This window comes from Rutilus rutilus (assembly GCF_951802725.1).
Source record: "Rutilus rutilus genome assembly, chromosome: 24".
NCBI classification, from domain to species: Eukaryota; Metazoa; Chordata; class Actinopteri; order Cypriniformes; family Leuciscidae; genus Rutilus; species Rutilus rutilus.
In genome coordinates, this window is record NC_140228.1 from 6,126,629 (window position 1) to 6,153,555 (window position 26,927).

General features: G+C 35.6%; 1 protein-coding gene across 2 annotated transcripts; it reads left to right on the top strand.

Annotated features, from left to right (window-relative positions):
• Positions 1 to 622: 622 nt before the first annotated feature.
• On the top strand, positions 623 to 25,619 carry gnal2 (guanine nucleotide binding protein (G protein), alpha activating activity polypeptide, olfactory type 2). 2 transcript variants are annotated; one of them, XM_084399578.1, is made up of 12 exons: positions 623 to 1,331; positions 7,318 to 7,390; positions 8,672 to 8,726; positions 8,823 to 8,942; positions 12,366 to 12,463; positions 22,687 to 22,741; positions 22,857 to 22,930; positions 23,087 to 23,145; positions 23,507 to 23,627; positions 23,734 to 23,864; positions 24,164 to 24,231; positions 25,229 to 25,511. In XM_084399578.1, exons 1-12 carry the CDS (start codon positions 851 to 853, stop codon positions 25,373 to 25,375), a joined length of 1,482 nt encoding a protein of 493 aa, XP_084255704.1. In that variant the 5' UTR covers positions 623 to 850; the 3' UTR covers positions 25,376 to 25,511. The 2 variants fall into 2 exon arrangements, with proteins under 2 accessions (XP_084255704.1, XP_084255705.1); XM_084399579.1 differs by lacking the exon at positions 623 to 1,331 and adding an exon at positions 6,634 to 7,119 and having other exon boundaries at positions 25,229 to 25,619.
• The last annotated feature ends 1,308 nt before the right edge of the window (positions 25,620 to 26,927 follow it).

Genomic DNA, 26,927 nt, shown 5'->3' on the forward strand with positions numbered 1-26,927 from the left:
TTGTTTTTTTGTTAAGTAATGTTAACAAAGACTAATAAATCCTAACAAATGTATTGATCATTATGTTAACTAATGGGAGTTTCTTGTAAAGTGTGTTTACACTTTATTTTAAGGTGTCATTTACAGTGTAATTTTATATTTAAGTACTGAGTAACATTAATTAACAACATGTACTTGCTAGTATAGGGTTAGGATTTGGTTGAGGGTTATTTGCATGTAATTATGCATAATTTACTGTTATGGTAAGTACATGTAAAACATGCAACAAGGACACTGTAAAATAAAGATTCATAAATCTCTGCTGCTGTAAATACGTGAAGGAGGTTTCTGATGCTTTTTGTGTTTAATCTTTTATTATGCGTAGGACAATTAAACGTATCGCTTATTATAATGTTCCATTCTCCGAATACATCAGGTGTGCTCATTAAATGTCTCATTAGTGAGTCTCAGGGGTATAAAGCAACCTCGATGCTCAAACAGTCTAGACAACGATCCACCCAGATCCCTCAACGGGGATTTATAAGCGCAAATCCCCAAGCGCACCTAGATGACCCCACATGTGTCCGCCGGTTTTGTGCGGCTGGGCTTTTGGTTTCATTACGGTAAGGTGGACCTGCACTGTCAGCACAGGCAGATGTCAGGTGATCAACCGACTATTGCGCGTAGGTTGGACTGTAAGAAATCACAAAATGGCATTTTTTAAATACAAGAGCATCATTTTGGGATTACGCATGGCTGGAAAACGCACCATGTACTACCAGCTCATGTGATGATGCGCTAAATCACTGGGAAATACAGCGTTTGTTGTGTATTTATGATCAAATATCAGCAGTGAGCGCCTGGCCAGATCATGGGGCTGTGTTACAGTCTGCGTCCACGCTTGTTTGGGGACCTCAGTGGATCCATTTCCAACGCCAACTCGGAGTCAGATCACCAGCCTCCGGATCCTGGGATGATGATGATGCCGTCGTGCGTCCGGGGCTCCAGGCATCGCGACGAGGACTCTGGGGGGAATAGCGGGAAGACATCATCCACCTCCCCTTTACGCACCGGGGACGCCGGTAAGATCCCGGCCGGGGAGCTCCGCCGTGGCGACGGGGACCGAGCGCTCATCCAGAACGGTGGAGGTGGTGGAGGAGGAGGAGGAGGAAAGAAGAGGCTGCAGCTGCTCCAGACTCCCAGCAGCGCCCAGAAACACAAGAACTGGGACAAACTGGTGGTGGAGGAGAAGGAGGCCGAGAAGGAGGCCAAGAAAGTCAGCAAGAACATTGACAGGGCCTTGAAGGAACTCAAACGGGAATATAAACAGACGCATCGGCTGCTGCTCTTAGGTGGGTGATGCTGCCATGCCTACTGTATGTTGGCTTTCTTTATTACTATTATTGAAAATGTGCAGGCATTGACGTCATAAAGCAAAGCTTAAAATGTATGCTAGCACTATACTTGAAACCTGAATGAATATAACATATTCTCGATACTTTCATAATGCCTCATAATACACTTGGAGATCAATCAATACTTATTTTAATAATACCGATTATTTTAAGGTTTAAATGTTTAGTCTAATTACACACCTATTATCTGCTTTTGACACCATTAAACTATAACAATAGACTATGCATAATGGATATTTTCATGGTAATATTAATATAACAATATTATTCAAGTATGACTCTGCTTCTAAACAGTGGGATTTGCAAATTAAGTGGAAAACTTAATGTGTAAATATATCAGTCGAACCTACAAAAAATATTTTAATAATGAAATATCCATATTATTATTTGTGGAGGTGGATTTGCCATTTGTTTTAATCCATTGCATTGCGTTAAAAGGATAATATGATATATGATAATGTGTAACTGGGGTTACAATTATTGTTTACACTTTATTTTGAGGTGTCATTGTTACAGTGTAATCATATAAGTACTGAGTAATATTAATTAACAACATGCACTATAGGGTAAGGGTAGGATTATGGTTTGGTTGAGGGTTAGTTGCATGTAATTATGCATAATGTACTGTTATTACTATGTACATTTAACATATGTAACAAGGACACTGTAAAATAAAGTGTTACCCAATTATTTATTAAAAGATAGAATTGCTATGTATATACAGGGCATTAAGAATACTTCTATATAATACTTCTATAAATTCAGGCTTTTGTCATGCATTATGTTATCTATTTGGTGTATCTCTTATTTACAGTTTTATTATAGCCATAACACTATAGGAGAAATAAAAAATGCAATATTCCATAGACAACATATTGAGTAAGATTAAGATATCAGAAAATAAAACTGAGCTCATAGTTTGTCAGCAAGTGCATGATGCTTTGATAAGATACTAGTATAAGTCACAGTTCAAGAATCTATTACTTTGACCTCTGGGGCACTGACAACTCACACACAGGATCTTTCTGTTTAATTCTTAGAAGCAACTAAACAACCTGCAAAACTACACACATGCACCTTTGATTTTAAAGTCCCCCTGCATGTTGTCATTACTCTTAAAACTCATCTTTGATCATCAAAATTGCATATTTTAAAAGTTTTAAAATAGCTTGAATGTAACTCTACTACACCCTTGCCTCATTTAGTGTACGCGGTTCTCTGAATATGCAAATTAGCCCCGCCTCCACTCACTCACGCCAGCTCAGAGATCCACTCGTTGACGATCACACGTTGATCTGATTGGTTACAAGGTAGTTTGTGACATCAGAAACACCAGCGATTTCAAACTGCGTTTTTGAGACTGTCTTTGTTTAACTGCAGTTTTAAGGAGAAAATACTCAGCAATGGTGTCGCCTTATGAATTTGCACATGGTTTGTCTTAAAGCATATTAAAAACACCACAGACATATAAACAACATTTAAAAACTTGATTTTCACCACAGGGGTTCTTTAAACAACACACCACAGAATCATACTGTATCTAACATGACTCTATACAGCAGTTTTAAATGCTCTAAAACATTTCCACATATGTCTTGAGTACTGGGCTGTAAAGTTTGGTGTGTTGCTAAGTGATGTCTGCATACGTGTCTCTAAAGGCATGAATCATTAAGACTAAAGGTATTAGACTTTCTGACCATTTTGATTTCATTCATTTATTGTCCTTTGCTACTGATAACAATGGATTGATTAACTTCTAAACCCACACTGGGAATTTCCAAGCTTTCCATACTCTTTTATGCTGCTATCAAATGGCACATGACATAAAGAAGGACAGAAGCCTTGTTAATCTGACCTTTACGAAGTAAAGGTTCAGTGGGGTTCTATATAGAACCCTAGGGTTCTCGACTCAATTTTAAAGAACACTTTATTCCAAAAAGGTGCTATATAAAGAGAAATGCCTTGAATGACTGCATAACACTTTCATGTTTAATAGTTATATGCAGGTTTCACAGACAAGGCTTAAGCTCCCAGACTAAAATGCATGTTTGAGCTGTTGTAACTGAAAGCAACTTGCCCTGAAATATCTTAAAATATGTCAGTGTCATTGTTTTGTCTCAAGATGCACACCCAAATGTTTTTTTATTTTCTAAGGCATGTTTATAAAAGCTACTTAAATGTCCTAATTTAACTAAGGCCTAATCCTGACTTGATCTAAGCCCTGTCTGTGAAACCAGGCCTTTTTCTAGTGATAAAGTAAGTTTATTTGATCACATTTAATCAAAATAAAAACCGAATTATAACAAAATTAATGAATATAAAATCCATTAAATGATGGGAACCCCTAAAAGGTTCTTGAAGTGCCTGACAGAACCCTTTAGAGCTCTATATAAAACCTTTTCTTCTGAATCCAGCAACGATTTGGGATCAATTTATCCTTACAAATAGATCCCAAATCATTGCTGGATTCAAAATAAATGGTTTTATATAAAAGGTTCTGTCAGGGAGAGGGCAAATCTTCATGTTTTACCGACACATGGCTCATTTGAACTCTGGCATAGTTGGTCAAACACAAATACAAATACAAATACAGAGTGGCATCTCAAATCCTTGCGCATTCAACGTTGTGAGATTGAAATTTCGTAGAGACCAATTAAACAAGTTTGGCTGCAGACTGAGGTGTTGTCAGTTTTTAGAAGTAGATAATTAAAAGAGACAGAGAAGTCATCCAAGATGTGGCTTATAAATTAACTTTAATGTTATCTTTAAGCTTTATGATAGTTATTTTTAGTTCAGAAGAATGACACATCCTTGGGAATGTCTTTGTACAAGTTGTACTGTAATCAAGAAGTAGATAAAACAGCCCTAAAGTGAATAGCATTTCCTTTTAATAGAAGTAACAGGTATTTTTGCCTATGCACTAAATAACATGACTATAGCTTATATTTAATGAATGTGCAGAAATAGCCTATTTTAATGATCTATAAAGCACGTTTAGTCTAATAATGGACGCCTCACCCGTAAACAGCAAAAAGGGGTGTAGGGCTCGTATTAGCGTTGAAGACTTTGATTATGGTTGTACCGTAGGGAATCTTTTAGGGCAAAAACAAGAGATTGTCATGCTTCCACTCAAGTTGGTATTGTTCATTTCTGTTGCATTGCAATGTGAAGTGTATGTAAACTGAACTTTGTCACCCTGTAAATAGGTTTTATCATTTACTGAACGTGTACTTTGGCTTTAGCGTGGCCCTAACTGCATATCGCTGGCTAATTGTAATGAAAGCATTATGCAATAATGCTCTGTCGTGTTGAAAGGTTTGAGCTTTAGGTCAGAAACATACATGTGGCTTTTGTCCTTGAGTAAATACAAGCTTCAACAATTGTGCCAAAAACTGTCTTCCATTTAATCTAGTGCAGTGAAACAAATTGATACATGTCTATAAATATCAATATGTGGTATTGTTTTTGAATGCACTGTAAAAAAAAAAAAAAAAATCCTCTTAATTTAACTTAAAACTAAGTTCAGTTGCTGCCTTACATTAAATATTAAATAAATGAAATAAATTTTGCCTAATTGAATTTGAAGTTGAAATTGGAGTTAAAGTAATGGGAAAACATGTTGCCTTGACTTATTGATAATATATTTTTGAGAGAAAATGAGAGAAGTTTGAATGAAATTTTAATTGTGTTTAATATATATCCATATCGCCTTTATCAGCTGTTAAAGTAGGGGTTACATAACTTAATTGAATTTGGTATGAATTGTTTTGTTTTATTGTTTGAAAACAATAATTCAGACATTAATTCAGAAATCCTTTAAAGCTGAGCTCAACTATCACATAATTAATAAAACTAGAGTGGTTTCAAACGAACAAAACTTCACATGATGTTGCCTGCAATGGGTTCAGCATATTTTGTTGTCTTCCTCCTTGTGGCTGGCAAATAGTTGGACCTAAAGTGTGTGTTTTTTTTTTTGGCATAAGTTCTCAGTGATTTTTATGTGTATATATATTGTTATATTTTATATATGTTAAATTAAAATGTCTAAATCTTAATGTCATTTAACATCCCTAAACCACCATATGCAACTTTGTTAGCTTCTCTATAGTTATACCCATTTGAGCCACTACAAGACATTTTCTTATATTTTTTGACCTTTCATATCTCAGTGTAAGAGTTGATGTGCTGGAAAAGATGCTTTTACAGTTTTCTTGATCATAATTTCAATCCATGTACGATCGTGTTCACAAGAATGGAGCTAGTGGTCATATTTGCTTTTCCACAGTTGCTTTTAACAAAACACTCCTCAGTTCACATGAATTTAAAAGCTTTTTTTAGAATTTATATGAGAAGTGAAAGTCATATGTGTTCTTAAGTATAAAATAGGAGAACTGCAATTTCTAAAGAAGTCATTTGGTGATATGCTATTTTTATGAATATTTAATCAAATATTTCTTTTTGATGCTGATACGACCAGGCCAAATAATTAATCTCTAGGTAAATCAGACGTTCTTGTTGAAGTCACTGTTATGGAAATCGTTTTGTTTCCTTTATATACATTTATATCGTGGAACCCATGTAGTTGGTGGTGGTAAATTCACTCCCTTCCAGTATTTTAGGATGAATTTGTGGTTGGTGATCAAAATGGGTTGAAATAGTATGGTTACACAACCTTCCTCCTTTTAATTTTAATCAGTGTTTTTTTACTCTCTCACATTTCTGTATTTAACTGGCAATAGCATGTCTAAATGACATAACCGTGTTGGGCAAGTTATGCTCCTTGATTTTGAACAAAACTACATAGTGTGGTTTTAGAGGGAGCAGACCATTTAAGACCAGCAAAACCAGCTTAGACTGGTTTAATGTTTTGTTTTTTCAGTATAAAACTTGACAGACTTTAGGACCCAGCCATTCGTCTGCTACAATGATGTAGAAGACCATCTTAAACCATTTAAGATAAGCAAAACCTGCTTAGACTAGTTAATATGTTTTCCCCCCCAGTATAAAACGACAGACTTTGAGACCCATCCATTCATCTGCTACAACATCACATCCGCTACACTCTACATTGTAACATTCTTAACTCGCGTTGTTACATTGAAACGTTCGATTTACGATGTCGTTCGTTACAGTGTTTCGACAGTCAGTCAGTCAGTCAGTCTGTGACACTTTGTAACAGTTTTCCTGGTTCCGGTCATTACCAGCTGTGACCGACAGAGGCAGTGCTGAGTTACAGACTACAGCAGAGATACAGGCAGAGAATATCACATAGAAAAAACACAGAGAGGGCGAGAGAACCGAAGAGAAGGGAAGAGCGCCTGGCAGGGGCTCACAGAGACCCCCGGATCCAGATGCAAGTTCATATCCCACCTTACCGATCGATATGTGATCAATTTTATCAATCCCGTCGCTTGAATGACGCCCGGACTGCTTGAGACGTTGTAACGGAGGAGAAACAAAAACCTTCCCGGCGACCTTTTTTTTTTCTTTTTTTTCTGTCTATTGTGGATCATTTTCTCTCTTTGGAATCGGAATTGGATTGATCATTCATAAGGACAGCGCACATATTGGCTTCGAGGGAGTAAGATGGGGTGTTTGGGGAGCAGTAAAACCGAAGACCAGCGCATCGACGAGAAAACACAGCGAGAGGCCAACAAGAAAATAGAGAAACAGTTGCAAAAAGAGAGACAGGCTTATAAAGCCACACATCGACTGTTGTTGTTGGGTAAGAGAAGACTTGAGGCGTTATATCTGACATACGAGAGCCATCCGAGGCTGTGTTTTTAAATGCACCGTGTTTGACAGCTCAATCTGGCATGTCGGATTGTACATATGAAGAACACACACCGTGATATCTGAAGTATCTGAGAGACTTTGCATGTATTCTCACGGCTGTTTTTTTTTTTTTGCTTTGCTTTCGTAGGGGCTGGTGAATCGGGCAAAAGCACTATCGTGAAGCAGATGAAAATTCTTCATGTCAACGGGTTTAATGCGGAGTGAGTTCACGTTTACTGTCCTAATGTCATATATGTGCATGTAAGGGCGGTATATGAAGGTTGGGCCCTGTGTTCAGCCTCGGCATGGCGAAGGAAACACTCGTACATGCTGAAGCTGATAGTGATGTAGCACTACGTGCTATCGGCTAGTGCTTCACTGCAACATCACTGTTAAATGGTCATACAGAATCTGGATGTAGGGAACGCATGGCTGAGAAGTGACTAAAATCAATTACCAAATGCTCATCAGGCCTATGGGTGTTAAAGTTTCTTAAACACTTTTTGCATCCTAAAAATGATTGTAATAGCATGTCTAAATGACATAGCTTTGTTGGGCAAGTTATGCTTGTTGAATTTGAAAAATATTATATATATATATATAGTCAGTCACACTTTAGATTAGGGTCCAATTCTCACTATTAACTAACTATTAACTATGACTTTTTGCCTCAATAAACTCCTAATTACTGCTTATTAACAGTTTGTAAGGTAGTTGTTACGTTTTTGTATTAGTTAGGTATTGGGTAGGATTAGGGATGTAGAATAAGGTCATGCAGAATATGTGCTTGATAAGTAGCCAATAGCCTAGTAATATGCATGCTATTAAGCAACTAGTTACTAGTGAGAATTGGACCCTAAACTAAAGTGTTACCATATATATATATATATATATATATATATATATATATATATGTATATGTATATGTATGTAGTTTAGCCAAAATGAATATCCTAATGTCATTCCAGTCCGGTATGCTGTGTTTTTTATTTTTTTATGTGCAACACAAAATGAGAATGTGTGTCCAACTCCAAACTGTATTTATGTTTCTAAGAAAGCAACATAAAAGTACTTCAGATATGACATTTCAAGTCTTCTGAAGTCATATGATAGCTGCATTTGAGGAACAGTCTGAAATTCCATTCACTTCAGCTGTCATATTTCATTCTCCATTTCATGATACGTCATGTTTGGTTACGTTTTGCCAGAAGCGATGATGTTTGGCATCAATACGTTTCAGGCTGATTCTCACACTAAGTTATCATATGTCTTCAGAAGGCTTGAAATATCGTGCACAAGTCATATTAGACTGTTTTTTTTGTTGTTGTTGTTGACACCATACAGGTTTGGAATGACACGAGGGTGATTAAATAGTGACAGAATTGTTATTTTTGTGGTGAACGATTCCTAGAACGAGGTGTTGCATATGTGCGATTCAGCCTTGCATTTTATTTTTCAAATTTTTCTGCCTTTTTACTAAATTGAAATGTTTTCACTTATAGGGAAAAGAAACAGAAAATTCAAGACATTCGCAAGAATGTAAAGGACGCCATCGTGGTAAGTGAGCCGTTCACAGTCCTGATTTAGTTCCTAGAAGTTTTCTGTATCTAATCTCAGTCTCATGGCTCATAACTCTTTGATTTTTATTTCTAGACCATAGTGTCAGCAATGAGCACTTTAATACCACCCGTCCCACTCGCTAATCCAGAGGACCAGTTTAGGATCGACTATATCAAAAGCATAGCGCCGCTCTCTGACTTTGATTACACACAGGTAAGGAGTCTCATTTTCATCATTTACCTAAGATGCTTTCAGTGACATTTGAATTTGTGTAAATGTGTTGAGGCTTTTGAACCGCTTACCGAGAGGTTTTTCTATGACTCTTTTGCATGATTGCAGCTTTATTAAAATTATGAATTTTTGCTTGGTCTTTTTTAAATCACCTACCTGAGGTAAAGTTTGGATATGTTTCTGAGGAACGTTACTTTATGGGAATATAGATGCTGACTGCTTTGTTGTTGGTTTAGTTTGCGATTTAAATGAGTGGTTAATATTGTGATTTTTAAGAATAAGAATAAAAACAAGGCCCAATAATTTTGTCAGCAGTGTGGGAAAAAGTTCTAGCATTTCTAGCCTAAATAATTTTTAAATGCATTTACAGATACATTTTTTACATTTAGCTTTTGTGTATATTTACACACACTTTCAACAGTACTCAAATTATTGTAGTTATATTAAATGGTGGTCAAAATAATGTTTTTTTATTATGCATCCTATAACATGATTAGCATGTTGCTACGATAGCTCACGTTCAGGTTTTGGTTTGTCACGCATTGTTGTTGTGTCTGTGGTTTATGAGCACATCAAGTCAAGTTAAACCACAAGCTTTTTGTGTTAAATTACAGGTTTGTGAGGAATATTTTGAGTTCATATGTAGGATTTAATTTCAAAATTGACTAATCCAGGAGGCCTTGACTAATCCACGGGACAATTTCAGGTTTTCACATTAAATGCATTTGCATCAATTGCTTTAGTCATCAAAAAACTCAGGTCAAAAGATAGTCTTTTTGAAATTGTCAGTGAGTGATTTTTGTAATGTAGACATTTTATGTTCCTTAGAGTAGCTGTCTGGCATAGGTTTATTCAAACCAATATTTCTACCAGTCATTAGAAGACACAGAAGTCATGGAAAAGTTGTCGATGCCGTTTTCTTAGCTTTGCTCGTTTTAAGGTATCAAGTTAAAACTCTGCAATTGATTGTTTTTTTTCCAGTGAAATATGAAGAATATCATCTGATCTGTCTGAATCAGACTGAAACTGACACTAACTATCAAGTTCTCTCTCTATCATACCGATGCAGTCTGTTAGCTTTAGCTTAGCATATGTTTCTGCTGTGCTTGAGTTTCGTTTGTTAGCATCAGACCGTGTGCAATGGGGTCAGTTATTTTCATTATGATTTTGTTGTGATATTCTAGCACATTTAACGCCTTTGCAGAAAAGCTGGACTGTGGTATGGCAGATGTCTTCAGCCTGTGACTTTTGATTGCACAAATGTTGGCTCTTCTTTTTCAGATTGTCATTTTTAGACCGTGTGGACTGAAATGGAGATCTGTAATTAGACAGATTTAGACCCCAGATCTTTTCTCAGATCAAATTAAGTCCTGGATTTCTCTTTAATTAACTAATGGCAGACATTTATATTCACCTGTGAATTCATAAAAAAAATTTTTTTTTATATATATATATATTTTGACGGTTGGATTGTAAATACTGGAACTTCCAGAAAGTTCAGTTCTTATTTAGAGAGTAGTTTGCTGTTTACTCTTGGGTTCAACAGGTGATAGATACAATATTGACTGCTAACATGTATTATTTGTTTATCTTAAATTTGCATAAAATTTGCAAGATTACACTGGAGGAAGTATTGAATCCAGATAGAAATAACACTTTACAATAAGGTTTCATTTGTTAACTTTAGTTAGATAACTACATTAGTATGAACTAACAAGGAACAGTGCTTCTACAGCATTTATTAATCTTAACTAATGTTAATCTCAACATTTACTAAAATATATCTAGCCCAAAAGTTGTATCTGTTAATATTAGCTTATGCCCTGTGAACGAACATGAACATTTTTAATCATTAACAGTAAAAAATTAATGACTGCTTTAAGAATATATTGCTCATTGTTAGTTCATGTTAGTTAATGCATTAACCAATGTTAACAGATCTATGAAGCCCCTCAAGCCCCTAGGTCAGTGCTTTTGCGTTCGCTCTTAAAACTTTTATGTTCTTTTCCAGCAAACGCATTGGAATATATAAATTTTCCTCCCATCTCTCATTTTTTTAAATCACCATGTCCCTTTAGAGGCTCCGTACAAACGAGTCCTTGTTATAAAGTACTTTATAACAATGAGATTAGAAACATTGACACACAAAAGGGTTCCTGTGCTGTTACTTCCTTATTCAGTGGTTCATGAAAAATATATGTAAAAAATGTTTTTTTTTTTTTTTGTACTAGGGATGCATGATATATTATCGGAATATCACTAATGAACGTATCGCAATGGCTTGCGATTACTGCATGATTTTTAATACTTACAAAAAATCAAAGTTTTAGGTTGACGCAGACAGCCGAGAGTAGATCTCAGGATTGTTACATACATGTGACATAATGTTATTATGTGCAATAAGTGAAGTATTCATGCGCACAGAAAGCCGCCTCTCGGACCCCATGTGATCCTGAATTCAGTTCTCTTCCACAGCTTATATGGCCAAATACACACAAAATTATGTAAAAAGGGCCATCGGCGAGGAAAAAAAGCGTGTGTGTAACAATGTATTGGATCCGTGCATCTCTTAAAGTGACAGCAGCCTAATAAACCTGCTTCCGCCTGTGTCGTTTGATTAACATTAAGCACAAAGAGAAAATCACTGAATAACTTTTGCAGCTTTAATTCATACAGTGAAGACTAAGCAGTGTTTTATTTTTACATTTGATTATTCAATTTCTGCTGTTAACCCTAATGTAGGCTGGGTTACACTGACGTTAAAATCACACTTACTTTTTATGTGACGCTACAGTAAAACACTGTTGTTCACTTTCAGAAGTTGTAGGGATGCTTTCTTGTCACAAAAAAGAATGTGAAGTATCTATGTTGGTTATATCATTTTCAGGTTTTAAATGCATTTTAAACAGAATTTTATTTTACACTTTAGCATTATCGTATTGGATATCGAACATCACGTTATTTAAAAAGTTATCGCATTTTTCTTCAATATTGTGCAGCGCTATTTTCAACTAATATTTGGTCATAAGCTCTGAAAAGTACACGAATGTTAAAAGTAATGTACTGAAACATGAGCTAGTAAAATGAGCTAGTATTTTAAGCTTTATGTAAAGTTTCAAACAAACTAAGAAAAGAAAGTAGCGTTTGAATGCTTGCATGATGAGATGTGCTCGAAGCAGCGCTTGAATCCACAGTGGTGGGCCTGTGTGATCAGTCAGTCTATTTCCAGAACAGCCAAAAGGCTTTTAACCAAAACACATTTTATGAATGTAGCTGGAAGTATGTAGTGGTATCAGTTCAAGAAATATCTCTTAAATGAAGTGGGTTCTAAAAACGGTTGCTAAATTCAATCATTTAGTTTTCAGCATGCAAACATATAAACATTTATGTATTTTTTTTCCACAGGAGTTTTTCGACCATGCGAAGAAGCTCTGGGATGATGAAGGCGTCAAGGCCTGTTATGAACGGTCCAACGAATATCAGCTAATCGATTGTGCGCATTAGTAAGTATAAGTTTTATCATAATAGTTCACTTTACCTGAAAACCTATGATGAAAGTGAAGTTGATTTGCATATTGCTTAAGATGCAGCTACAAAATGTCTTATGCAAGAGTTCTTCTCGGTTGATATTTATGATTAAAAGCACAAATTAAAAGGAACCGCTAAACAGCACAAACAAATAATCACATTTATTATTTATGGTCATAGTGGTCGTTGCAGTCAGTCATTTGGTTTTACTGATTGGTTTTAAACAGAATCTGTATTTATGCTGCGGTGATAGTGTGTTAATTTGAATCTAATGGGAATATATATTCAGTAAACATTTCAGTACTCAGCACGGGCCTGTTTAAAAGTTTGGGGTCGGTCATGATTTTGAGTCGCTTGATTATAAATAAATGCAAATAAAAATGGTAATATTGTTAATATTATGAAAGTATTATTTTTCTATTTGAATGTATTTGAAAATGTAATTTAAAGCTGAATGTTCAGCATCATTACTCCAGTCTTCAGTGTCACATGATCCTTCAGAAATCATTCTAATATGCCGATTTGCTGCTCGAGAAACATTTATGATTATAATTATCAATGTCGAAAACAGTTGTGCTGATATTTTTGTGGAAACCGTGACTTTTTTTTTTTTTTAAGGATTCTTTATTAGAATTCTTTATTCTAAATCTTTTGTAACAGAAGTGTAGGTATTTATTGTGACACAAGTTATCTAACGACCGACTAGTTGATTAGTAAGGCAAGCTGTCACTGACAGTGCTGTGCTTTATCTGTTTGACATGGAAAACATTCCCGGAAAAGTTGCATCTGTAAACCAGTTCAGGCTACCAACGAATTAATCTGTTTTGAAAATATGTCGTTTTTTTTTTGCACATCCCTGTAAGGAACGTGCCTGATCAGGTTCAGATGAACCTGAAACCAACCTGTTTATTCAAGGGCTTCCTTAAGACGTCCAGGCCAGCCAACTACAAACATGTCGTATGTGTATTTAAGTGTCTTTGCCTTTGAAATGGTGCGTGAATCTGTTTTTACGTCCACCGTTGGCTTTTTTTTAGGCCAGTGCTGACGTTTGTCCCGTACAACAGCGGCCGTGTGTCAGGTATGAAAGTGTGAGGAGGGTGGTCAGGTCATGGGAGTTGGTCAGCCGCTTTGTAGGACGCAGATACCATCACCAGCCAGTGCAGGGCCTGACACATAATGGCGACTGTTGTCTCTCAGTCAGAAAAGGCCCGGAGATACTCAGAGAATCATACAGACACCCAGCTGCTCTCAATACAGGCTTGTTCTTTGTGGAAGACTTTTACAATACTGAGAATTCCTCTGTTATACAACTTTGAATCAATGTCTGCTCAGATATGCTTTGCTGCGATCCAGGTCGATCTAGGGGTGTGCAGTCGTTGAGAAAGTTTTCTGATAAATTTAATTGCTTCCACTTTGTTGTACTTTGCCCCTGAAGAACTCGCCCTCATGATTCTGGGGTAGCGATGCGCAATTTAGCGAAATAAAATGGAAATCGCGATTTTATATGTATTCGATTCACATATATGCGCTATAACTAATTGTATAACATTCATTTGTGAACACAACATGCGGCAACAATACCTGGAATGAGAGGTGCTTGTTCACAAAAGTGAAGCTTTAAGGGTTTCCTGTGCATGGTTTTCAGTCCAAATAAAAGTTTGATGGTTTAACATTTGAAAATAAAGCAATTCTGTACAGATTTTACAGATGAAATGTAAAATGTAAATTATTATAGTATTTTTCTTAAATAATCTTTTTTACTGTAAAATATTACAGTAGTAATATTTCTTATTTTAACTATACAAGCATCCACCCCGGCGGATGATATCGTTCTGTTTATTATCTGAAGTCAGGACGCGCTGCCGCTTTAAATGCGCTAGCTCTTTAATGCAGGATGGATTCTGATTGGCTGTCAATGTTTTTATGTGCATCAGCTGGAAATATTGGTTCTGAAAGTGATTCTAACCATATTGTTTCTCTGCGCCATTATCGTTATAGTTGTGGCGTGTGGACTCTACTGTTCTTTTAAATGATCGTTAATCGCCTGTTTTTGTCCACCCAGGTGTTAATTCAATTACCTTGAAAAGTAATAGCACACGTTTCCTCAACAAACCACATGATTTGGAGGTGTTATTCATACAACACAAATGTTGCAGGGCGAGTTATGCACTAAAATTTAATAGTTCAAAACACCAACCCTGTCCCTGAGCGAGAACAATTATGGTATTTATGCTGGCTTTAGCAAACACCTGTAATCCAATAATTATATCGCTCATTATTATACCAGTAATAATCTCTCTTTAGACTTTCGACATTATATTTGACATCACATCACTATATATATATAAAAATCCATTTAAGAGAAACCATCATTTAATCTAAAAAGTAAAAAGTAAAATGCACTATTTTCTTATAAACGGAAGAATATTATGTAGTATTAAATTATAATATTTATTTTAAAAAGTAATATTTTTTTACTACGACATTTTAAAGCTTGTAAAATGCCATGCAGTGTTCAGACTAAAGCTAAAAAAAAGTGATTATTGTATGTTGTGCATTTATTTATTTATGTTTCCTGGTTGGGTTATCAAACATGTAGATGCTAATTTATCAAATGTATATTACAATGTTATATACATATTGTAGTTTGCAAAATGCTATGTATGTGTGTGGTGGGCATTTATCTACATTTGTTTTTTTTTGGTAACTCAACCAGGAATATATATATATATATATATATATATATATATATATATATATATATATATATATATATATATATATATATATATATATATGGCATTCACAACACAACATACTCACATTACTATCGGAGAGTATTACATTTTTTTTTTTTTCAATTGTTAGAATTATGCTCAACCAGAAAGTGGCATTTGTAGTAAAATGTTTTGCAATTATTTAGGCTACTGTACCTCAATACTGTAAATTTGAGCAAATCTATAGCAAACTCTGTTATAATCAAGCTGTTTTATCGCAATGCATCTTAACTGCCCTTTGGCCTGTGAGATCACTGAACGATCCCTCGTGATTTTGTGACATCTGTCTGTGTTCGTTTCTATTTCTCTATTGCGTGTCTATTTTAAGGCTGAAAGAAAACGGATTACATGTCAATGTCAAACCGCCGAGACGCACAAATACACGTTTGTACGCGAGTGAGAGCGTGCTGTTGTGATAGAGGACACTTGTACAGAAACAGTGAAAGCAGCAGTCCGAGCGAGAGAGATCCCAGTTGTGTGTGTGTGTGTGTGTGTGTGTGTGTGTTCTGTATGGAGATTGTGTTTGGGCTGTCTGTCCCCCTCCTCCCTCCACCAGAGCTTATGTAAAGGAACAGCGCAGCCGGGGCAAGCAGGAGCTATTTATAGCACAGCACTGCAGAGCACTCACTGGTGGAGGGTGTCACGTGTGTGTGTGTGTGTGTGTGTGTGTGCGCGCGCCGCCGAATCAAAGGGAGTATCCCGGCAATGCGCGTAAACAAAGGAAGGTCAGAAAGAGAAGGTGAGGCGCAGAAAGGGCCCGTGTGTGTGTGTGTGTGTGTGTGTGTGTGTGTGCAGTTATACATATCAGACCCTCATAAGTGCTTAAAGGGAATAAACATTCACTGATGTGCAGCGGCGCTCTCTCTTTCTCTTCTTTTTCCCCCCTGCCTTTTCTTACATAGATACACAAACAAACACGCACATGTGCAGTTGATAAAAATAGCAACAGATTATGAATTCCTTTTTTAGCATTTCGGATTTCTGTTTCGAGATTTTTGCCAGCATTTACCTAAAAATAGAACGACCCCACACAACTGCTCAGAGCTATGAAAACCAGTAATGATTATTAAACCATCATGCAATTATATTAATGTTACGTACCGTCAATTCAAAATGTACAAATCTTTTTTTTTCTGGAATATTGGAGCATTTATTATGAATGATTTATCTGTGCACTTTTTCTGTACCTCGTGCGCTCTCGTAACCTTTAATCAGTGTAACAACAGGGAAGAAAGGACTATCGCAACTTCCTTTTCATGCTGACTTTGAATATAGTTTTTAATATGATTTACAATAGACAGATCTCGTGTCAAGTGTGTTACTTTAACGCATGTAGGTTACTTTACTTTTTATTCTGTAATTAATTAATTTTCCTCTGGTCCCACAGATGTACAATGTTATATTAGCAACATATTTTTATATTTGTAAAAAAATATACAAATGTGGTCCCACAAATATGAGAATTATTTTAGCAACATTTTACTTTTTTAAACCGTTTTGCTGGAAAACAATGACAAATGATGCGACTCATTACTGATTTGTTTATAATCCTCAATGGGTTCGAACTAAATGAAAGACTAAATTATTTAACATTATAAAGAGTATAATTGTTTGTATGACAATTAATCATCAGCACAACATTCCTGATCATGACCGGCTTAGTTGCATTCTTAAATTATATTATATTTGTGCATTTGGCAGATGCTTTGCATTCAACAAACATTTATTATAATAACTTCTTTCAATAATTACAAGTCCAAACTCAATAAAAAACAGAAGTTTGTTTAGCCTTGGTTAAAATTCAAAAGTTTGTCTGATTTTGTCAGATTCGATGTGCTTGCTGTAAAGAAAAGGGAATAATCTCAACAGTTAAAGTTTGTAACTTTTAAAAGTTTTGTTGATTGGAAGAGGTTCTGTATATTACAGGAGAAATGCAAGCTCAAAAAAATAGCTTTCTTAAGCCCTATTCAGACGGGATTAACTTTACAAGGGTAGATGGAGTAATGTAATTTTAGCACAGGACGTCTGTAATATTAATGGCCCATTCATCACCCTCATGTCGTCATGTGCGAATTACGTTGCTTCCAGATATCACGTGCGCAAACACATATAACCTATCTATATATATCTATATATCTATATATATATATATCTATATATATATATATATATCTATATATATATATAAAAAACAGTTATGTCCGGTTGAACGGTGTATTAATTAACTCCAGATTGGATGGTGTTGGTAATAGCCACTCGTGCCTCTAACAAGTGCTTCGATCTTCTCTCTGATCTGAATGGTGTGTGGAAAACACTTGAGTTTTGCCACAGACTCGTCCCAGCGTCTAGAACACAACTGTATGCTTTTTCAAGCGTCTCCATACTTGGAAAAGCTGCGGAAAACTACTTTTAAACAGAAAATTACGGAATATTTACGTACATATTTACAGCGGGTCTATTCGCACGGGATTAGTATTACCTGAGGTAATTTTTCCGGACCTTTTTACTGAAGGTAAAAGTCGCCGTAATCTTTACTGACATTGTCCGTGATGATCACTGATATGGCACATTCAGACGGGACTAAAATCACAGAGAAGCTCTGGTAATAAATACTTTACCCCACCTCTCCATGTTAAACTAGTCCCGTCCGAATAGGGCTTTAGTCTAATTCAATAGAGTGCAACAGTCGGTTCCGGAAGTAAAAAATCAATTTTTTTTCTCCATAGGATTTTGAACGAGAGCTTAGAAACCTTCAAAAACAGACCTACTGTGAGCTACGAGGTTGTTAATCGATGGTATTTGCTTCCGTTGAAGCCATTAGCCTGCATTATTTCAGCTTATTTGATTTCCTGTTTAAAAAACTACATTACCCATGATGCTGTACAGAAAAATCCACTAATCAAAAAGTTCTTAGGCTCCGCCCACTCCCATGAAGCACTGCAAATAACGTAATCGAGTCAATCTCTATACGCTCTCAAAATACTTACATTTATGTATATATATGCATATTTCAATAAACTTAAAATATATTGTTTAGATATGTCGGGTAGTTTTATATTTATCCATTGTTTTCAATTTGATTATGCTGTTCGCAGTGCTTCATGGGATTGTAGTTCTTTCCCTCACTAAGTACACAGTCTTGTACCTTTTGTGTTTTAGTCCGATTTTCAAAAACTTATTTCGCTTCAAATCAAAGTTTTAGTGTTGCGATTCACGCTTGTAGCTGATTGGCTCGGTTCATGGCTTATAAAGATGACTTTTAAAAAATCCCTATGGAAAAAAAGGGCGGGCAGTAATACACTCTATGATCTAATAAGAAACCTTGCACCGATACTCACAGCTGTAGAGCCGTTGTTCTCAATAGGACATGTGAAACGTGTTCAAACATTCCCATATTGTTCAGTGTGAACTGGATTTACAGGTTTTGGAATGACTCCCGGTACAATTTCTTGTTTCCCCTGTGATCTAGAATCAACCTCATGTTCCTAAACGGCGTACAAAGCGCCCATCGAGTACAATCTGGGCTTTATTATCTTATCTTGTCTTATCTTATCTTTGGTACAGAACATTCTCAAGACTAGCAAGAACCACAATGATGAATCAGATTAACCGTGTGAGACTTGTAACCGTGTTATTTTCAGCATAAGAGCGACGAAGGAGGTTAAATGAAATTAAAATAAACACGCGTTCAAAATAACTATTTTACAATGCATCATTTTATCTCTGAAATCTGATTGTCATGCCATATATACAATGATGTGTGTGTGTGTGTGTGTGTGTGTGTGTGTGTATATGTATATATATATATATATATATATATATATATATAGATAGATATAGATAGATATAGATAGATATATATATATATATATACACACACACACACACACACACACACACACGTTACAAATGTGTGTGTGTGTGTGTATGTATATATATATATATATATATATATATATATATATATATATATATATATATATATATATATATACATACATTCATGTTAACTGATAAACTATTTATATACTGTTACATATATGCATGTGTGTGTGTGTGTGTGTGTGTGTGTACATTAGTTAACATGAACTAACAATGAAAAATATTTCTAAAGCATTTATTAATCTTAGTTATTAATTTCAGCATTTGCTAGTTCTTTAAGAAAATCAAGTTGTATTTTTTATTTATTTAATGGACTTGAGCTAACATGAACTAACAATGAATAGTTGTATTTTTATTAACTGATGTTAACAAAGATTAATAAACGCTGTAACAAATGTACTTCTCATTGTTAGTTAATTAAGTGCCATTGTTTTTATAGAATTATACAGTTTTGAGTTTTATATTTAATGTTATAGAAAATTAGTTATATAAAGTACCTGTTTTTATAATAATATATTTGTTTTATATTATTTTTAATACCATAATCAAATTAAATATCTTTGGTTTTAGCTTCAAATCCAATCAAGATGAAGTTTAAAGTAACTTGATTAGTTCTTTGTGATGTTACGCAAAAATGATAGTTTTTGTTGACATTTGAGTCTGTGAATTTCAGTATTTTGTTCTGCCTAAATGAATATGTTTGGATGGTTCGAAACTGGTCGTGTCGAAACCGATCCCACGTAAGACGGTCTGTGGACTCGTCATGCAAATCGTGTCTAGTTTACTCTGTATGGCTGATGTTTTTAATAGTCATTAGATGTATGGTCACTGTTTTTTCAGAGCGCTCATATTAAAATAAAGATGTAGTTTTGGTTGCTCAGCCTTCACAACTCAAGCACAGATCCGACATGTGCCCTCTGGAGGCGAACACTGGAAATGCAAGGCCATATTTGATGGTGGTGAAGTGCATTTTGGGATGCGTAGGTGTTATTTACATTTTGTATGGGCGATTTTGTCCCCGCGCTTTATGAAACGGCTCACGCCAAAGATGACAGCAACAGATGATTCTTCTGGATCAGCACAAGCAATTCAGTGTATGTTTATTATAATGAGCGGTGGAATTTGTAATGTTTTGCTGACTAATTGTTGAGGTTGTTATCAGTTGTCAAAAGTTACAATGTTCAGAGGAAACGTTCTTGTTCCAATCTGTCGTTATCTGTTCGGGAAAAACCGCAAAACAAAATGCAAAGAAATGTGCTCCTGATTTTATTTTATTATCTTCGAAGATTTAATTTACAATATCAAAGATAATATGATCAGGTATATTTGAAAGACTTTCATTAGATGGTCAATAATTGGCATTTGATGCTTAGTGGCAAGTATCTAATATATTTATTTTATAAATATTATATATTAATATTATATTATTGTATATTTCTGTGGTCAGTAGCATGTATTTAACCCAGAATATTATTTTAAATACTGAAGTGTAATTGCACATTTGGGGTCAGGGAGTTTGGGGTCTGGTTGCGAAGTCTCTTATGGTTAACATTTATTTGATCAAAAATACAGTAATATTGTCAAATATTATTGCAGTTTAAAATAATAGTGTTTACATTTTATTTAAAATAATGAATGTTTTCTATTGCAAAATACTTCAAAATGTAATTTATTCCTGTGATCAGAGTTGAATGTTCAGCATCATTACTCCAGGCTTCAGTGTCACATGATCCTGCAGAAATCAGTCTCATGTTTCGTTCATCTGTTGTCTCGATTATTTACCATAATTACCGTAATTTCGAGACAACATGTGACCCGCTCAGAAGATTCCCAGTTTACAAGTTGTAATTCTGAGTCCTACAAGGATGTGAATGCTTTGTACAAGTTGGAATCTTGTAGTTACGATGGCTCAAGAAACATTTCTTTTCATTATCAATGTAGAAAACGGTTGTGCTGCTCAATATTTTTGTGGAAACCCTGATTTTTCTTTTGTTTTGAAGTTTTGAAACAGCATTGAGTCTTTACCTATCACTTTTTGTTTCAATCGATCTATCCTTGCTATTAATGAGTTAAACGTATTGACCTGATAATACTTTATATTTGATGATACTTTATATGCATTTTCACTTCTTGCTCCAACATCGTATAAAAGCAAGAGTCGAGATCTCCACACAAACCTATTTTTATTAATCTTTTTATCTTTTTTTTTTTTTTTTTGACAATGTCGTTACAGATTGTCTTGTTGTCACAAGCTTGTGGGATGAGTCTATATTTGTCTCTGTTAGTGCTGATAGCACTAATATCACATGATGGTCACAGAGTGTTGGGCTAATATTCTGCCTTTCTGCAGGGAAGTAAGAGAAAGATACGGGCTTGTTATCTAACATTCTTCAGCTGCGTACTTGCTGTAGGGATGCTTTCATGGGTTCAGTTCTCATTCACATCCAATGAGTGTGTGTATATGTATGTATGTATATGTATGTATATGTATGTATATGTATGTATGTATGTATGTATGTATGTGTATGTATATGTATGTATGTATGTATGTGTGTGTGTATATATATATATATATATATATTATCAGGTCCTGTGAATATTTTTGATACAGCAACAACAGGTATATCTAGACTACACCTTCAAATGGCATTGTTTGAATGAGAGCGTTGCTTCTTCTTTGATAGTTTTTGCCACTTTTAATACCGTTTGAAATGATGAAAGTAACCAAGTCTCATCTGAGACACAATCAAAGTGTTTTTGAGGACTATTGTGTTGATATCATATTCTTTTCTAGTGTCAGTGACACTGGTACTTGAGCAGTGTCTTTGATATTAATTTGTGACTATGTTATCATTTGTTATTACAAGTCACTGATATGGTGTTTGTATGCGTGTGTATATGTATATATGTGTATAAATGTATCACGGTTTCCCAAAAATATGATGCAGCACAACTGTTTTCAACATTGATAATAAAAAGAAATGTTTCTCGAGCAGCAAATCATCATATTAGAATGATTTCTGAAGGATCATGTGACACTGAAGACTGGAGTAATGATGCTGAAAATTCAGCTTTGATCACAGGAATAAATTACATTTGAAAATATATTCGAATAGAAAACAGCTGTTTTAAATTGTAATATTACAGTTTTTTTGTTTTGTTTTTGTTTTATCATACAAATGCAGCCTCAGTGCATTTTGTAAAAAAAAAAAAAAAAATTCTTACAGACCTCAAACCTTTGAACATTAGATAGATAGATAGATAGATAGATAGATAGATAGATAGATAGATAGATAGATAGATAGATAGATAGATAGATAGATAGATAGATAGATAGATAGATAGATAGATGTTGTTCATTGATTCTTGTGGGAAATCATTGAATAAAACGCACACAAACTGCAGTTTTGCTCGATAATGAGAAAGATGCCATTGCCCAAAATATGAATGGTGTAGTTTGGTCATGAAAATATATTTATTAATGAAAAACCTACTTGTGTAAAGTTGATTTAACTTTTTCTTCATTCGTGTCTTTACAGCTTTCTTGACCGGATTGATGCAGTAAGACAAAGCGACTACACACCAACAGACCAGGTACTGTTTGAGCTCTTCCAAAAACACACACCGTGTTCATTTGTAAATGGCTCGCTCTTTATTTTCCGATAATTGTCCTTCCCTAACACTTTCTCTCCAATCTTTCTTCATGCAGGACTTGCTTCGCTGCCGAGTGTTAACATCAGGGATCTTTGAGACGCGATTTCAAGTAGACAAAGTCAACTTTCAGTGAGTTCACTTACTTATTAAAAAGCTCCATAGAAACATATCAAAGATTGTACAGTGGATATTACTGTAAGTGTTGAAGTGCCGTGTCTTCGTATGTCCACTAGAGGGACACAGTTCACTTCCTATAAACCTCATGTCTCTGTTCTTCTCTTTCAGTATGTTTGATGTAGGAGGTCAGAGAGACGAAAGAAGAAAATGGATTCAGTGTTTTAATGGTACGTTAAGTGTGTGTGAATTTGAGCGTGTGAATTTATGCGTCAGTTGCACATGCATGTCAAACAAGTTAAAAGTGCCCATATTACGCTGTTTTAAAGTCTCCTACAGTAGGTTTACATGCATCCAAGGTCGACTCGTTTCAGACAGTTCAGAATCGATTATTTCTTTTGAGAGACAATAACTCCATTTATCTGCACTTTGATCTTTGTAATTTTGAAGACATTTTACATTCACAAAAAGTCATATCACACACTACATGAAAGGTAATATCCGAAAAAGCATAATAGGGGCACTTTATTGTGTGATCTTTAACAATTTCACATTTGAAGTACTCTAAAAATATTTGCTGTTTCTCTGCAGACGTCACAGCGATCATCTTTGTGGTAGCGAGCAGCAGCTACAACATGGTCATAAGGGAAGACAACAACACAAACAGGCTACGGGAAGCACTTGCTCTTTTTCGCAGTATCTGGAACAACAGGTGAAACTTCATTTTCTCATTCCTTTTTTATAGCTTGTTTTTAAGTGCAAGTGCAAGCTTAACCCTGGGCTCTGTATCCCCCCCCCCCCCCCCCTTCTTTCTGCAGATGGTTACGAACAATTTCTGTCATATTGTTCCTTAACAAACAGGACATGCTGGCAGAGAAAGTATTAGCTGGGAAATCTAAAATTGAAGATTATTTCCCTGAATATGCTTGTTACACCATACCAGATAAAGGTTAGACTCTTCACCCAGACACACACATCACTAAAAGTACTAAAGTTTTCATATAAGTGGGTAATTGACAAATAATTGACATTTTTGGGTTAAAGGAAAAATGAAAATTCTGTCATGAGAAATGATGTACAAGCTTCATAAAAGTATCATAAACATAGACTTGCGCACTATATATGTGTGAGTTAGAGTTGAACTTGTCGGATTCACAAGCGTTCAGCTTTGTGAAGTGAATGGACTGATTGATGTGCAGGACAGTGTCAGTTCCCCTGTGTGTTAATCTGTTGACTCTTCTATTCTAGTAACTCCTGAACCAGGTGAAGATCCCAGAGTGACAAGAGCCAAGTTTTTCATTCGTGACGAGTTTCTGGTTAGTGTTTTTATTTGTCTGTTGCAGTCACAGTTTAGACTGATTCACTTTATTGTGCTTTTTCCTAGCAAAGCATCTATTTATTATGAAATGATGGAGAAAAGCCCTGTTGATGGGCAGTTGATTGAAATCCACCAATAATCTATTTTACCAACATTTTTGACCACTATTTACTCTACTCTACACAATCCACTTAATCCGGTAAACTGATAGTCGGTGCCATCTTGTGGACATCCGAAGAACAAACATGTTTACTTCATTTTCAGCATTAATCATCATTCACACTCTGATTCATTGGATTCACTCAGTTGTGTAGTTCATGCAATTCGGGGTTTGTGGATTTGATAAAAAAGCCAATAATTAATTAAATAGTAAAAGTATAAAATAAAAAACATGAATGAAAACAATAAAAATAAAACATGCTAATATTTTATTATTTATTTATACTAAAATGTATATATTTAATAAATCCAATAAATAATTTGATAATTTTATATATATATATATATATATATATATATATATATATATATATATATATATATATATATATATATATATATATAAAGCCGCCTCTCAACACTAAATTTAGTTATTTTTCGCTGCTTATTGCACTTAAACGGTCAAATACACACAAAATAATGTATAATATACATATCAGCAAATGTTAAATTATTGAAATATTGACTATAAATCGCGGGCTAATTCAAGTACGTCAAAGGGGTTCGGCTGATGAAAAAGTTTAAGAAACCCTGTGTTCAACTGATTCAGAGCTTTTTTTCTTTTATTTTTTATTAAAAGTGATTAATTAATCACATGAATGACTGGGTTCTGTTGTAGACATTTATACTGAGTGTTGTCCAGTCAAATTGATGTACGTAAATATTGTTTAATTACTTTAGTTAAATATTGTTAAACTACAAACAAATGTTTCGTGGATCAATTCTTGTAATCATATGAAACGCCTAATTGTACCTGTCCACCTCTCTTTTCACAGAGGATCAGCACAGAGAGCGGAGACGGCCGTCACTACTGTTATCCCCATTTTACATGTGCAGTGGACACGGAGAACATCCGCCGGGTCTTCAACGACTGCCGAGACATCATCCAGAGAATGCACCTGCGGCAGTACGAGCTCTTGTGATCGTCGGGACCCTGCGCTCTCTACCAACGTGTCTCCAAACTCCGCAGACAAAGAAAATACTACTGACGTTTGGCACACCACACTTCGGTTTTTACTCGTTTTATTTTAACTCATGATTCGGGGCGGGCGGGCGATCGGTGGGCCGGAAGGCGGAGAGGGTCACTGGGTTTCCCCCCATGTTTTTATTTGGATTGCCTTTATTTTTGCCATTCCATGAAGCCTCTGGCTACCTCCTTTTTTTTTTAAATTAAAATAAAAAATGATATCGTCGTGTATATTTTCTGGCTCCCGCCAGATTATGAAGATCGCATCACCTTGTGACCTCCAGGAGTCCTAGTCTCGCGCCCCGAACCTTGATCTTCTGACCTATAGGGCTCTCTGCTGCTCTTTCTGTTTCCGAACACTGAAGATCGCCCACGGACAGAGGCGGGGACGGGGTGGGGGGGGGGGGGGGGGGGGGGGAGGGGCTAGGGGTTGTCGAACACTGGGCAAACGAAGTGAAGTAATGCACTTTTCCATCCGGTTTTGACTGACGTTTTTCTTTACGAAGATGGACACACAATGTAGCATCACATCATGAATTTCTGTCCCACTCAAGGCTTGCGGACAGGTGAGAGGATGGTGGGAATGGCCACGCCCCTTTCATTGGAAGGAGGCGGGGCATTTGAAACGAGGAGGAGGGGCTCCGGGAACATTGCTGAAGCCTCAGTTTGCTCTTGAGAACATGATGGCAAAACATCCGTGAAAAGAAACGCCCCATTTCTTATTGGTTTAGTTTCTTATCTTGTACAGACTGTGCAAGGTTTGATTTTTATTGTTTTTTCTTCTTTTTTTTTTTCTTTCCTTTCCTGTACAGACTATAAAATGTTATATTATTTTGTACAACTTTATTGAAAGAGAGTAAAAAATCTACTTGTAGATCTTTGTGCCTTGATTATGGCTGTACCTGTAAATGAAGCTGATACATATGTTTTTGACTGCGCTGTACAGCTTGATGTCACCCCTGTCGGCAGAAGGGACTGTGGATGGGGACCTACTCTGTAGAGTTTAGTTTCTTTTCTTTTCTTTTTTTTCTCGTTTTTGTTTTTCTGCTTTGTTTATATAAAAAGAGAAAAAGTTCTTTATTAAAAAAAACAAACAATAAATATAGGAAAGAAAATCTTAACCTGTATACATTATGCAAATTGACCCCCTTACCCGCGGTTATGATCGGACGAAACGGCACCATGCCTTTCTTCTCGTTTATTTTTGTTTTTGTTTTCCGTTTCATTTTAATTCTCAGCTTTAAAAACAGAAAAATTGAAGAAAAAAAAAAAAGTGTCCAAAATCACAACCTGGTGTTGTTTTCAAAGGAACCTTTTTGGATATGAAGTATGTCTGATATATACACACACGTTTGTGTCTGTGAGTGCGTGCGTGTTCACGTACAGGAGACAAACATTGAGCCACAGACGCATGACATTTGTGTATGAGTGTGTGTGTGCGCGTGTGTGTGCAAGAGTGCATTGTGTGCACTCTTTTATAAATGTGCGTACATGTAAATTTATACGTC

Bases quoted from the DNA above. Each gene is read 5' to 3' on its own strand.
- gnal2 (XM_084399578.1), top strand. From the start codon at position 851: ATGGGGCTGTGTTACAGTCTGCGTCCACGCTTGTTTGGGGACCTCAGT. The intron at 8,943-12,365 runs GTAAGGAGTCTC...TTTTTTCCACAG, and splicing joins CTGACTTTGATTACACACAG to GAGTTTTTCGACCATGCGAA. The intron at 24,232-25,228 runs GTTAGTGTTTTT...CTCTTTTCACAG, and splicing joins TCATTCGTGACGAGTTTCTG to AGGATCAGCACAGAGAGCGG.